Raw genomic sequence first — 15,337 nt, forward strand, 5'->3', positions numbered from 1 at the left:
ACTGTTAACTCATAATATTACATTTTAGTTGATCTAAACTCATGGAAGTTAGGTATAAATGATAGTTTAGAGGAACACCAACTTTAATTTATAGTGTTTTGTGATATTATATTTTTGAGCATTAAATCTTTAGATACTGAGTTCTTTTTGTTTCTAAGAGATGAAATTTTTTCATCTCACTTGATAGCATACTATGTATTGCCACCATATCAAGTTTTAGTCCAGTAACATATCTGTCTCTAAATAGTTCTAGAGTCATTTTTAGACCTGTATGAATCTTGTAATATTTAATGTAACAAAGTATATAATGCTATATTTACATAGTGATACCACATTGAGTTTTAGCCTAGTAACGTGTCGTATTTATATAGTTCTGAAGTCATTTTTAGATTTGTATGAATCTCTAATGTTTAATGCAATAATATTTAATACTAGGATGAGCTTACATATATATTACTAATAACCTCATTGAATAGAGAAGTAATCAGAGAGTAAGAGATTAAGTCCCTAAGAGGAGATCATTCATATCCTCAGTGGTGGACTTTGGATTTAAATCCAGGACCTTTTTACTTTTGGAGACTGCTTAAAACTGCTCTGAGACAATGTGCAGAGAATGACAGCTTTATGGAGTTAATGGAAATGACCTGTGAACAGATGAGGCTTTCTAAATTCCTTGATTCATTGTGCCAGGTGTAATTGTGGTTATTTTTGGTGACTTTGTTTTATTTCTCCTTTCAAGTGAAAATCTTCATTTTTTTTTTTAACTAAAGCACTTAATTAGGTTTTTCATAATTATAAGTGCATTCACTGCGATGCTGGTCAAGTTCTTTTAGCCACTTTTTAAACTGCAGACATTCAAGACATTTGTAATTTTAGATCAAAAACAGTTCCTTTCCTTTTTATTTACTTTCATCTGACTAGGTTTAAAGAAAGGTAGGGAACTTGTTTTTTAAAGATTTATTTATTTTATTTGAAAGGCAGAGTTACAGAGAGGCTGAGGCAGAGAGAGGGGTCTTCCATCCGCTGGTTCACTCCCCAGATGGCTGCAAAGGCCGGAGCTGTGAGGATCTGAAGCCAGGAGCTTCTTAGTCTCCCACGCAGGTGCAGGGGCTCAAGGCATTGGGCCATCCTCTCCTGCTTTCCCAGGCCATAGCAGAAAGCTGGATTGGAAGTGGAGCAGCCAGGACTCTAACCAGTGCCCATATGAGATGCTGGCACTGCAGGCAACGGCTTTACCTGCTACGCCACAGCACTGGCCCTGGTAGAGAACATTTAAACATTTGTCTATAAAGTTCCTTGAAATAGATGTAGTTTCCAATGTAGCATCAAGGAACGCTTTCCAACATTTTACTGCAGCTACTCACAACAGCATGGAAATTGGGATTTCTACTTTGGGTTTTTGATAAGGAGAAGTGTATGATTTGTGTTTATGTAATCTTGGATTTAAATATCACAAGATTTCTAAGATTTTCGTGGCACATAAATGTGTCCAAAGTAAAGTTTATCTTAAGAGACTACTTAAAAAACTCAGAATTACTTTTTCCGAGTTGGCTTGGATAATCTTAAGTATTAATTGGGTTAGACTGAGTTTCATAATTACACCATTTCTAATACAAACATGTTTTTTAGTTTCAGTCCAAAACGGTTCGATTCATCAAAAAGATGCTGTAAATGATGATGATTTTGAGCCATACTTAAGTAGCCAGACAAATCAGGTAAGTCTTCTGACTTCAGATTTTAGGGGATTAAACTTCTGTTAGTGTTAATTGATTTTTCAAGTAGATACTTCAATTGAATGAGACTAACCATAACATGAATTAATGCATCTAGTGTGCTTGTGTTGTAGTAAATAGCGTTTTCGGATTTATGACATTGAGAGTTCTATTTGATAAGTAGCTGAAAGTACTTTATGAAATACAAAGGGATAAAGATGGGCATTATCTGTATATATTATGATCAGTTTTTTTTTTTGAATATTGGAAAACTTAAATTCTGATGTCACTGTGATATCTTCATAACAAACAAATTAGAAGGCTTGCTTAGGTAGAAATATATGTATGTAGAGTGGTGTAATTTTTGGTTAAATGTATTTTCTTTTTCAGATGGCATTCCAATTTGAATTTTGTTGATAATTATAGACAGCTAAGTTTTAATGTAACTTGTGATACTAGGGCATATAATTAGGCACTTTTTAAAAACATCTACTTTTTGGACATTGGGAATTTCATTATCAAGTCATTTACTTTTGAGTATTTGCATACAGAAATAATTTAAACATTTGAAAACAATAAACAATAGTACAAATTTAACGATGTTAAAATGTGTTACTCCTAGAAAATGAATTTTAAAAATTAGTTTTCACTATTCAGTTTTTTTAGAGAGAGCGTTCTGGAATGAAGCTTCTTATTGTTTTGCTTTAAAAAAATGAAAAGTTGTTTCTGAAATTTGAATCTACATTTTATTTAAAGATGTGTTTTATTTATTTTAAAGAGTTAGAGAGGTAGAAACAGAGAGGTCTTATATCTGTTGGTTCATTCCCTAGATAGCCGCAACAGCTGGAGCTGAGCTGGTCTGAAGCCAGGAGCTTCTGATGGGTCTCTCATGTGGGTACAGGGGCCCAAGGATTTAGGCCATCCTCCACTGCTTTCCTAGGCACATTAGCAGCTAGCTGGATCAGAAGTGGGGTAGCCGGTACTTGAACCAGCGCTGATATGGGATGCCAGCACTCTAGGCTGGGGTTTTAACCCACTGCGCCAGTCCCTGAACCTACGTTTTTAAAATTATGAAGGAATAAGGAACCAAATACTACCACACTACAGATCTTGACAGTTCAATTAGAGAAAAAAAATTTAAAGAAAAACTCCTTTCCAGTTTGTGGACTATCTGTTTACTTTTAAGGACTATTGAAGGGTGATGATTGTCTTCAGCCTGATATACCTCTTGGTCTTTCTCCCTAACTGTGTTCTCTTATCTGCTGAGCCACATTCCTAGCATGTATACCTTAGCAGAGAATAAGTAAATGAGAAGGAATAGCAGTTGGTGGATCTATGAAGGATAGGCTACTCTTAAAAGAATGAAAAATTTAACTTCACATTTATGTCATCTAACTTGATGAACTCAAATAACAGATTCACTTTTCCACATGAATGTTGTGAAAGAATGTGAGGGTACTTCAAAAAGTTCTTGGAAAGTGGAATTAAAGATAGATTTACTTTGGTGCAAAAAATTCTAAATCCTTGTGTGTGTTTTTTTTCATAATTCATTCTTTTCATGAATTTTTGAAGACTGTATCACTGTAAAGCAGGAACTGTTGTGCAGGTTTTAAAAGAAAAAGTAGGGGCCGTTGTTGTGATGTCATGGGTTAAGTCTCAGCCTACCTCAGTTATATTCCATATGGGTCTTGCTTCCATTCTTGGCTGTTCCACTTCCAATCCAGCTCAATGGTACTGTGCCTGGGAAAGCAGCTGAGAATATTGTAAATCCCTGGGCCCCTGTACCCATGTGGGAGACCTGGATGAACCTCCTGGATCTAGGCTTGGCAATTAGGGAGAGAACCAGCAGATGGAAGATCTCTGTCTTACTCCCTCTCTGAAACTCTGCCTTTCAAATAAATAAAATTAATCTTTAAAATAAGTTAAAAATAAAATAATAACTTTTATTATATCCTGGCTCATACCGAGATATCTGTCAACATCCTTGTGACGATATTTCTCAATTCTTTTTTGAATTCTAATGTACCTCTGATCAGATAAATTAGGGAAATTATTGGAATAAATAAATGAACTTTTTTTTCTTTTTGCCACTTGATCTCAGAGTTTATATGCTAGAATCTAAAATGAATTTATATTATGAGAATATGATGCAAATCTGTTTTTAAAGAATTTTAGTAGACTGTAAAAGATAATTTGGGAATTGTTACCAAAAGAAACCTGTTTTACTTGGTAACTGATATTTTAAAGTTCTTCATTGTTTGTCAGGAGGACTTAAAAGCATTTTTGCTGCAAGGAAAGTTTTTATCAAGGATTTTTGGACATTCCATGGAGCAGCAGGGACACAAATCAGCGCCCATATGGGATGCTGGTGCCGCAGGCATAGGCTTAGCCTAGTACGCCACAGCTCCAGTCCCTAAATGAATCTTTTTTGATAGAAAAGGTGTTGAATATTTTTGACCAATGACAAGTTGTTTTATATATTTGTATCTAAATCAGACCTAAACCAGAGGTATTTGATTTTTTAAAATTTCTACGTTTTAAAAATACTTATTTAGCTGGCGCCGCAGCTCACTAGGCTAATCCTCTGCCTTGCGGCGACAGCACACCAAGTTCTAGTCCCGGTCGAGGCGCCGGATTCTGTCCCGGTTGCCTCTCTTCCAGGCCAGCTCTCTGCTGTGGCCAGGGAGTGCAGTGGAGGATGGCCCAAGGACTTGGGCCCTGTACCCCATGGGAGACCAGGATAAATACCTGGCTCCTGCCATCGGATCAGTGCGGTGCGCCGGCCGCGGCAGCCATTGGAGGGTGAACCAATGGCAAAAGGAAGTCCTTTCTCTCTGTCTCTCTCTCTCACTGTCCACTCTGCCTGTCAAAAAAAAAAAAAATCTATTTATTTGAAGGCAGAATGACAGATCTTCCACCCACTGGCTGATTCCTCAAACGGCTGCACTAGGCACAATAAGGACGCAAGTACTTGTGCCTTTATTGCCTTCCCAAGCACATTAGCAGGAAGTTGGGTGGGAAGTAAAGAAGCTAGGGAAAAGGCCCACACTAAAAATCAGATACAGGCACCCCAGGCTTAACTTTAATTTCTTAGGGAATACTTTTTAACACAAATTTTTAAAACTTAGTTTCAGTCCTTCAGATCTTAAAATTATGTATAGTTCTTCAGACTGATTTCACCATTAAGTTGAATGGAGAATTTAGGTTTTATTTGGTATTGTCAAAGATACCATGTAATTGGTGCATGTAAATTTGAAGAATAAATTTGAAAACTGAAGTTTTATCTAGTCTGCTTGCATATATGGGGAAATAAATCCCTAGCCATGATTATTACAGAAGAATAAAGAATTGAAAAAAATAAAATATTTGAGGTTTGTCAATTTCTGTCCCATCCATTGCTGCTCTTTAAGATTTTCATCTTTTGGGCTGGTGCTATGGCATAGTGGGTAAAGGCATCCCATACTAGTTTTGGTACTGGTTTGGGTTCCAGCTGCTCCACTTCTGATTCAGCTCTCTGCTATGGCCTGGGAAAGTAGTAGAGCATGGACCAAGTGTTTGGGCCTCTTATCCGCATGGGAGACCCAGAGGAAACTCCTGGCTCCTGCAGGTTGGGCCAGCTCCAGCCGTTGTAGCCATTTGTGGAGTAGGCTAATGGATAGAAGACCTCTCTCTGTCTGCCTCTGCCTTTCTGTAACTCTGTCTTTCAAATAAATAAATCTTAAAAATTATCTTCTTTGCCTATTGGAATGATTTCTTAGCCAGTAATTCTATACTGCCACTCAGCAGCCTCACTAAAATCCGTGTCTGATTGTGTCATTGTCAGTGTTAAAGAATTACTGCAGCTTCCCAACAGTAGATAACATTTAGCACATGAATGCCCTTAAAATGGCTCCAGTTTTTACTTATGACGTTGCCATACTTAGATGTATCTAGAGTATAATTTATACTTTTGTAGAAGGAAACAAATAGATGGAAATACACATAAACATTAAAAGTATTCCTGAACCTCACTTAACTTTTTGTGGTTGATTCAGAAGTCAGTTCAGGGGTTTGAAGTACAAGTTTCTCAATGGAAAATAAGTATTTTTCTGTGCGTAAGTGCTGTTACTAATGAATAATGCCTTAACTATTTTCGTTAAATGTTTTAAGTCATTGTCTAATTTTCCTAAAGCGGTTTTTAAAAAATCTTTGTAGTTGAATAGAGTAGAAGACACTGTCCTTATTTTATCAATAAATGACAGGATTAGCAAAAAAATGATCTCATGAGATCATTGGTAGAGAAAGTGGGAGAGTAAAGAATTGAGCACATGGGAAAGGCATTGTGGTTTGATGGGATAGACCACTGCTTGACACATTCACATCCCATATTGGAGGGCTACTTTGATCCCAACTCCTGTGCTTCTCATCCAGCTTCCTGCCCATGCTGTTGGGAAGGCACTAAATGATGGTCCATGTATTTGAGTCCCTGCCACCCATTTAGGAGACCTGGATGGAGTTCTTGGCCAAAACCTGGTCTTTGTCCTGGCCTAGCCCTGGCTTGGTATTGGAGGCATTTGGGGAATGAACGAGTGGATTAAAGATCTCTGTTGCTCTGCTTTTCAAAGAAAAAAATTAAACCTATATCCTTGAAACCTACATCACATGGACATTATACTCCTAAGTCTGGACTAGGTTGGAAATTATGCCATGTCCTGGTAATTAATTTACATTTTACAGAAGCAAAATAAGTTTAGTTAATTTGTTGACTATTTGAGGTATCTTAGGATTGTATCATTAACCCCCTCCTGCTTTTTAGCAGTTTATTATGAAAATTTTCAAATGTGAAGAAACAGAATTTTATAATGAGTACATATACCTGCTACCTAGGTTTTGGCAATAACATGTATCATGTATTCTTTTACATACTGATTTCTCCATCTTTGTGCTTCATTAATTTATTTTTCTTTATGCATTTCAAAGTGACAGGCTTGGTATACTTACCCCTTAATACTCAGTGAGTATTGTTAAGTATTTGTTTATACTTTGTTTTTGTTTCAAAGTAAAATTTACATTTATTGCACAAAATCTGATTGTAAAATTGATGAGATTTGGCAGATACTTGTTATGTATACCAACAGTCAGATATATAATACCAACAGTAAGGTATATCTTTTTTTAAACATTTACTTTATTTATTTGAAAGAATTACAGAGAGATGGAGAGACAGGAAGAGAGGTCTTACATCTACTGGTTCACTCCCCAAATGGCCGCAAGGGCTGGAGCTGAGCCTTTCTGAAGCCAACCAGGAGCTTCTTCCAGGTCTTTCACGTGGGTGCAGGGTTCCAAGGACTTGGACGTTCCTCTGCTGCTTTCCCAGGTACATTAGCAGAGAGCTTGATAGAAAGTGGAGCAGCCGGGACTCGAACCAGCATCCATATGGGATGCCAGCGCTATGGGCCAGGGCTTTAACCTGCTGTACCACAGCGCCAACCCCTGTAAATTTTGTTGAGTTTAATTTTGTAATTACCTCCAGGTACAGGTTAATCTATTTTACTTTTTTGGTTTTAACTTGTCAGCTTCTAATTACATAAGTTTATGGGGTACAAAATAATGTTATGATTCATGAATATAATATGGAATAATTAAACTCATTAATATATTTACCTCAAATATTTAAGATTTTCCTTTTAGTGAGAACATTTGAAATTTATCGTCATCAACATTTGAATTTTTTTTAAAAGGTAGAGTTAGAGAAGGAGAGAGATACTTCCATCCATTGGTTTACTCCCCAAATGGCCACAACACCTGTGACTGGGCCAGACTGAAGTCAGGAGCCAGGAGCCTTTTTGGGTCTCCCACGAGGTTGCAGCAACTCAACTAGTTGGGCCATCTGCTGCTGCTGCTTTCCCTGACCTTAACAGGGAACTGTGGAGAAATCGGGATACAGACTGTTGCCCACATGGGTTACCAGCATTGTTGGCAACTTAACCTACTACGCCACCGTGCTGGCCCCCAGCATTTGAAATTTTAAACTGTCAGAATGCCTTGTTAATAACTATATTCACCAAGTGTAAACAAAAACCAGCATAATCTTCCTGTGTGACATTTTGTACCATTTGACCTTCATCCTCCAACTACTTTCAATCCCAGCCTTTGTGAATACAGTTCTACACTCTGCTTCTATAAATTACCTTACATAATATTAGTTTTTCTCTGAAGACTATAGTAAACTTAATTACTGAACAATTTCTGTATTATGAACACACTGGTTTAATGGATTAAATCACTAGCTGATTATATCTGTCATTATGACCATGTTAGAGATAAAAGTAAGTTCTGAATTACTGTCTGCATCAGTGAATAGAAATCTTGTTGTTAGTCACTAGTGAGAACATTTCTCAGATTGATAGTCTGCTGCACTAGCAATTAAAATATTTCTCATGTAGCGAAAGATACAGTTAATACAGAAGTTACAGTAATAGTTCTGTGAATTCAAAATTAGTTTCCTACAACTCTGTTCTTAACTAGAACCAAAACCAAAGCCTTGACTTCTAAAAGGCTGCTTAAATGAGTTCAGTAAAGCTAAGAAAACATATCAGTTGTTTACAGGCAAATAAATGGTTAAATTTGTATCACAGAGAAGGAAGATCATTTATGCAATATACTGTCAAGGATTCTAATTGGTAGTAACACTTTGGATATCTCTAATTAGATTGGGACAGCAGGGAATCTTGATTTTATTAGCCAAAACTGCTTTAGTCAGTTGTAACTAATGGGGTACATTTTAAAGTAAGCCAAACTATTATTTTGACAAAATTAATAGTTTACTGGTGAAGTAATAAAAATCATGACCTGCATACCCTGAGAAGATTTGTTTTTACTCTGACCCAAGAGGTAACAGAATTGACCAAAATTTGTGCCTCAGTAGTAATATAGGTTTGTGGATTTTGTTGTTTTTGTTGTTAAGGAATTAGCCCAGATAATCATTAAAACTGCATTGGTAAATTGTACTCCAGGGTTTGTTTGTTTTAAGGAAGCTCTTGATACTTTTTATTCTCTGGCCCTTTAGTTTGTTTGCTACTGAATAATACAATGAGTATAGACAAATTATGAACTTATTGTACAACTCTATTGTAGAATTCAGCATTTGTCATGGTAAAATGAAAGCATTTGATACTATGTAAGTATAGTTTTATAAAAGCTTTTATTATAAATAATGAACTTTCTGTTTCCTACTAGGTCTGCTTTTCCACTTCTACATGCAGATTAAGACTTACTAGGTTCAGATTTCACTACTAATATTCAAAATTAAAACTTTGAATCAATTTCCTTGTATCCAGCCTGGCTGTCCTACTCTTCTGTATGTGAAACACACTTTCTGATTTGACTTTTCCATTTAACTAGATTTTCTTTTAAAATGAGTTTCTTGGCCGGTGACGCAGCTCACTAGGCTAATCCTCCACCTGCGGCGCCGGCACCCTGGGTTCTAGTCCCATTTGGGGTGCTGGTTCTGTTCTGGTTGCTCCTCTTCCAGTCCAGCTCTCTGCTGTGGCCCGGGAAGGCAGTGGAGGATGGCACTTTGTGTGGGAGACCGGGAGGAGGCGCCTGGCTCCTGACTTCGGATTGGCATAGCTCTGGCTGGAGTGGCCATTTAGGGGGTGAACCAACAGAAGGAAGACCTTTCTGTCTCTGTCTCTGTCTAACTCTGCCTGTCCAAAAAAAAAAAATAATAATAAAATGAGTTTATTATAGTCTTTTCCATAGTGTAGGCATTCGGTAAGTGGTTGAGGTATTATAAAATTCTAAATAAAAGGTTACATTTAAGTAACCTTTCAGAAGAGGATGAAGACAATTTTTAAGAATCTTCTAATCATTTTAGAGTTTTATATCAAAATAGTTTTCTTGTCAATATGAAGTACAGAATACTGTTAAACATTTAGTGATCAGATAACATGTATATGTTTCATCTTCATGGATTCTAAAAGTTGACTTATTAATTTCTTCAAGAATTTCTTCTTTGAAAACCACTGGGACCCGTGCTGTGGTGTAGCGGGTGAAGCTGCTGCCTGTGCTGCAGGGATCCCATGTGGGCGTTAGCATCCCAGCTGCTGTACTTCCCATCCAGGTTCCTGCTGATAGCCTGGGAAAGCAGTAGAAGATGGCCCAAGTGCTTAGGCCCTTGCCATTCATGTGGGAGACCCAAAAGAAGCTCCTGGCACTTGGGTTTGGCCTGGCCCAGCTCTGGCCTGGCTCTGGCCCGGCTGTTGGGGCCATTTGGGGTTTGAATTAGCAAATGCAAGATCTCACTGTGTCTCTATCTCTCTCACTAGCTCTGCCTTTTAAAAAAAATTTAGAACAAACAAAAAACAACCATTGGTATATTTTGAACTTTCCTCAGGCTTCTCTTGGTAAGGGTATTTAAATGGAGGAGCCATTATTTCTGCAGTGATGCTACCTTCTATTGTGCTGGTTCAAAACATGTTCACAGTAATACTATGGATCTTCTTTGAATGTGTTTCAGTTATAGATAATGTTTCCCATATATATATTGAACTAAATTATTAAGTAGTAGCACGGATTTCCAATTCTAAATACAGTAAAATATGCAACGTCAAATGTATTTGGAAAATTGTTTCGTGATTTGCTTTTTTTTTTTTTTAAAGACTTCTGTATTTTATTTATGTATTTTTTAAGGACTTATTTATGTATTTAAAAGGCAGAGTTACAGAGATAGAGGCAGAGAGAGAACTGTCTTCCATCTACTGGTTCACTTCCCCAATGGCCGCAACAGCCAGACCTGCGTCTACCCAAAGCCAGGAGCTAGGAGCTTCTTCCTTTTGGGTCTCCCACATGGGTGCAGGGACCCAAGGACTTGGCCCATCTTCTGCTTTCCCAGACCATAGCAGAGAGCTGGATTGGAAGTTGAGCAGCCAGGACTCACACTGGTGCTCATATGGTATGCCAGCACTGCAGGTGGCAGTTGAACCACAGCACCAGCCCCTGCTTTTTCTTTAAACAGTACAGAAAGGCATATGGGTTTTTGGTTTTTTTTTTTTATTCCATCTTTATTAGCAATATCCAGTAAATATTTGTCAGAATTACTAATTTAAATGCAACTTCTATTGGGTTCTTTAGTTATATCAGAGAAACATTTCAAAAGACAGAAAATTAAGTTTTTAAGTTATAAGATGTGTCACAGGTAACTCAGTAGTAGTAGTAAAACATCTCAGTTTTGTTTGTTTATTTGAAAGAGTTGGAGGGAGAGACAGAAATCTTCCATCTGCTTATTGATTTCTTAGATGGCCTGAACGGCCAGGGCTGGGCCAGGCTGAAGCCAGGAGCCTTATCGAGTCTCCTATGTGAGTGGCAGGGGCCCAGACTCTTGGGCAAGCATCTCAGTTTTAAATGATAAGTCAGTGGTCTGCACTGTAGCTTAGCCTGTAAAGCTACCGCCTGCAGTATCAACATCCCTTATGGGCACTGGTTCGAGTTCTTGCTGCTCCACTTCTGATCCAGCTTTCTGCTATGGGCTGGGAAAGCAGTAGAAGAGGGCCCAAGTGCTTGGGCCCCTGCATTCGCATGGGAGACCCAGAAGGATCTCTGACTCCTGGTTTCTGGATTGGTGCCGCTCTGACCATTGCAGCCATCTGGGAAGTGAACCAGTGGATGGAAGACCTTTCTCTCTGCCTCTGCCTTTCTGTAACTCTGCCTTTCAAATAAATAAATAAATCTTTTTAAAAAAGCTTTAAAAAATAATTTAAACATGTTCCATGTAGTATCTGTTATGCTACTATCATAGGTTTATATTCATATGCTTTTCTTGAATGGAACAATAAGGCACAGTATAGTCGTAAGACTGTAAAAGCAGGAAAAATGAACTTTAGGGAATGTAGAATAAGAATGCTTATAAATTAAATCAATATTAAGCCTTTATGATATTGACTCTCAGAAGGAAATCCCAGTTGTCCTGATTAGATATTAGCTATTTTTTTTACCTTGCATATTTCTATAGATTATAAAGCTGTGTCCAAAGCTTTAATTTTAAATCTGAATCAAAGATGAAAAATCTTACCCAAGTTTTTGGCATAAGAAACCCATTTTCAATGGAAATCCCTAAAATATCAGCCAGTTTACATTGGCTAGTAACAGATGTGAATTTTTTTCTTTAGAAGAATTTGGTGCCTTGAATTCTGGCAAATCTTAAATTCATGATAACCTATTGTTATTCAATTGAATATTTGTTAAATTGAAATAATTCTGGAAGATTACATAAGCTCACTATTTGTAAACTTTAAAAAGTGATAAACTTACTGTGTAAAATTTGGAAAATATTAGAATGTAATGAAAAAGAGCATCTGTTATACCTCATCATTAGAAACCATGATAAAAGGCCGGCGCCGCGGCTCACTAGGCTAATCCTCTGCCTAGCGGCGCCGGCACACCGGGTTCTAGTCCCGGTTGGGGCGCTGGATTCTGTCCCGGTTGCCCCTCTTCCAGGCCAGCTCTCTGCTGTGGCCAGGGAGTGCAGTGGAGGATGGCCCAGGTGCTTGGGCCCTGCACCCCATGGGAGACCAGGAAAAGCACCTGGCTCCTGGCTCCTGCCATCGGATCAGCGCAGTGCGGCGGCCATTGGAGGGTGAACCAACGGCAAAGGAAGACCTTTCTCTCTGTCTCTCTCTCTCACTGTCCACTCTGCCTGTCAAAAAAAAAAACAAAAAAAAAACAAAACAAAAACCATGATAAAGATTTTGTTTTACTTCCTTTTCAAAATGAACAAGGCAAAGCAAAGCAAAAGCATTTTAGTCATGCCGTAGGCATAATCTTGAATTTTCTTTGCTTAGAATGTGAATATTTTACCGTTTTTGTTTTCCTGATGAAAATATACAGTGGACTGGATTTCATCATACAGATAAATAATAATTAAAAAAATTTATCTTGAGGCTGGCATTGTGGTATAGCAGATTAGGCCACCTTCTGTGTTGCTGGCATCCCTTTATTGGCACTGGTTCATGTCCTGGCTGCTTCAATTCCAATCCAGCTTCCTGCTTATAATGGTCTGGGAAAGGCAGTAGAAGATGGCCCAAGTGCTTGGGCATCTGCCACCCATATGAGAGACCCTGATGAAACTCTTGGCTCCTGGCTTTGGCCTGGCCTCGTGGGCCTTTATGGACATCTTGGAAGTGAGCCAGCTGATGAAAGATCTCTGTCTCTTCCTTTCTCTCTGTAACTCTTTCAAAAAATAAGTGATTCTCTCTTATTCATCTCTTGCTTGACATAGCTCCTAGGTTTATTCTTGCATGTAAATTTTTAAATACATCAGTTGCTTTAAATATTGATATCTGGGAATAATTTTGTGTCTGCAAAGTTAATCAGCTTTTTGTACAAATCATGGGATTTGTGCTAGAGGACCTAGCACTTCTACAGAAACAATCCCCATCCTATCCTTACCCCCTTGCATCTGAGACCTGCAAGTAATGTTATAAAAAATACTTGAAAATATGAATACTTAGAAAATTTTTCTCTTAGTAAGATTAGGTTTGAAGATTTCATTTCCTTTAGCCATAACAGGTACATCTTCATTTTTAAAACTATTTGATTTTAATCTGATGACTTTTTTTCCACCTCCTGTTAAGAGGTTATTTCACTACTGATTGCAGTCTTTTGTTTTACAGAGCAACAGCTATCCACCAATGTCAGATCCATACATGCCTAGTTACTATGCTCCATCCATCGGATTTCCATATTCTCTTGGGGAAGCAGCGTGGTCCACAGCTGGAGACCAGCCTATGCCATATCTGACAACCTATGGACAAATGAGTAATGGAGAACATCATTATATACCAGATGGTGTGTTTAGTCAACCTGGGGCATTAGGAAATACCCCTCCATTTCTTGGTCAACATGGATTTAACTTTTTTCCTGGTAATGCTGATTTCTCTACATGGGGGACAAGTGGATCTCAGGGACAATCAACACAAAGTTCTGCTTATAGTAGCAGTTATGGCTATCCACCTAGTTCTCTTGGGAGAGCTATTACTGATGGACAGGCTGGATTTGGCAATGATACTTTGAGTAAGGTGCCTGGCATTAGCAGTATTGAACAAGGAATGACTGGACTGAAAATTGGTGGTGACCTGACGGCTGCAGTGACAAAAACTGTAGGTACAGCATTGAGCAGCAGTGGTATGACTAGCATTGCAACCAATAGTGTGCCCCCTGTTAGCAGTGCAGCACCGAAACCAACCTCCTGGGCTGCCATTGCCAGAAAGCCTGCCAAACCTCAACCGAAACTGAAACCCAAGGGCAATGTGGGAATTGGGGGTTCTGCTGTGCCACCACCTCCTATAAAACACAACATGAATATTGGAACTTGGGATGAAAAGGGGTCAGTGGTAAAGGCTCCACCAACCCAACCAGTTCTGCCTCCTCAAACTATAATCCAGCAGCCTCAGCCATTAATTCAACCACCACCATTGGTGCAAAGCCAACTGCCTCAACAGCAGCCTCAGCCACCACAACCACAGCAGCAACAAGGACCTCAACCACAGGCCCAGCCTCACCAAGTGCAGCCTCAACAGCAACAGCTGCAGAATCGCTGGGTAGCTCCTCGGAACAGGGGAGCAGGCTTCAACCAGAACAATGGAGCGGGCAGTGAAAACTTTGGTTTAGGTGTTGTACCTGTCAGCGCTTCACCTTCTAGTGTAGAAGTGCATCCAGTGCTAGAAAAGCTAAAGGCCATAAACAACTATAATCCCAAAGACTTTGATTGGAACCTGAAGAATGGACGTGTGTTTATAATTAAAAGCTACTCCGAGGATGACATACATCGTTCCATTAAGTACTCTATCTGGTGTAGTACTGAGCATGGTAATAAGCGTTTGGATGCAGCTTACCGTTCCCTGAATGGGAAAGGCCCACTCTATTTACTCTTCAGTGTGAATGGCAGTGGACATTTTTGTGGAGTGGCTGAAATGAAGTCTGTTGTGGACTATAATGCATATGCTGGTGTCTGGTCTCAGGATAAGTGGAAGGGCAAATTTGAAGTTAAATGGATCTTTGTCAAAGATGTTCCCAATAACCAATTACGGCATATTCGCCTAGAAAATAATGACAACAAACCAGTTACCAATTCAAGGGACACTCAAGAGGTACCCCTAGAAAAAGCTAAGCAAGTGCTTAAAATAATTGCTACTTTCAAGCATACCACCTCAATCTTTGATGACTTTGCACATTATGAAAAGCGTCAAGAAGAGGAGGAAGCCATGCGTAGGGTAAGAATACAGTAATTTTTGTGTGTGGGATCTTTCTGTTGGGGTGGGCTGTGTACAGATGTGTTCTGTGATACCTCTTAACATTACCTTTCAGTTTAAGAATTTTATTCTGAAGGATACTTACCATTTAGGTTAAGAAACAGAATTACAAATACTTTTGAAGTGACTGTGCCCCAACTGAATTATTTATTTTTTCCTTGCCAAGGGTAGCCTTTCCAATGAATTGCTTCCTACCTAGTCTTCATGCTTTAGGTGATAAAGGTCACTGAGTCTTGGTGTTTTATCAGAGCTGAAACAATTAGGCTTTGCAGTTAAACTGACATTTGAACTGGCCAAGGACTCTCACTGGTTTTAAACACTTTATGAGAAAATGTG

At 38.6% G+C, this 15,337-nt stretch overlaps 1 protein-coding gene across 17 annotated transcripts in view; it reads left to right on the forward strand.

The window, feature by feature from the left end:
- The window catches only part of YTHDF3 (YTH N6-methyladenosine RNA binding protein F3), a 46,624-nt gene that overhangs the window by 4,971 nt on the left and 26,316 nt on the right, over nucleotides 1–15,337 (forward strand). For 8 of the 17 annotated variants that reach the window (XM_051843803.3, XM_070075093.2, XM_008255570.5 and 5 more), the window contains 2 exons: nucleotides 1,630–1,715; nucleotides 13,364–14,962. In XM_051843803.3, the coding sequence (XP_051699763.1) occupies nucleotides 13,382–14,962 (1,581 nt within the window). In that variant the 5' untranslated portion in view covers nucleotides 1,630–1,715; nucleotides 13,364–13,381. Of the gene's footprint in view, nucleotides 1–1,629; nucleotides 1,716–13,348; nucleotides 14,963–15,337 lie in introns of all 17 variants that reach the window. The other 9 variants (XM_017341345.4, XM_017341339.4, XM_017341342.4 and 6 more) reach the window with 2 other exon arrangements.

The sequence above is a fragment of the Oryctolagus cuniculus genome, chromosome 6 (genome assembly GCF_051225735.1).
Source record: "Oryctolagus cuniculus isolate XC-2025 breed Fujian yellow rabbit chromosome 6, ASM5122573v1, whole genome shotgun sequence".
Classification (NCBI taxonomy): domain Eukaryota; kingdom Metazoa; phylum Chordata; class Mammalia; order Lagomorpha; family Leporidae; genus Oryctolagus; species Oryctolagus cuniculus.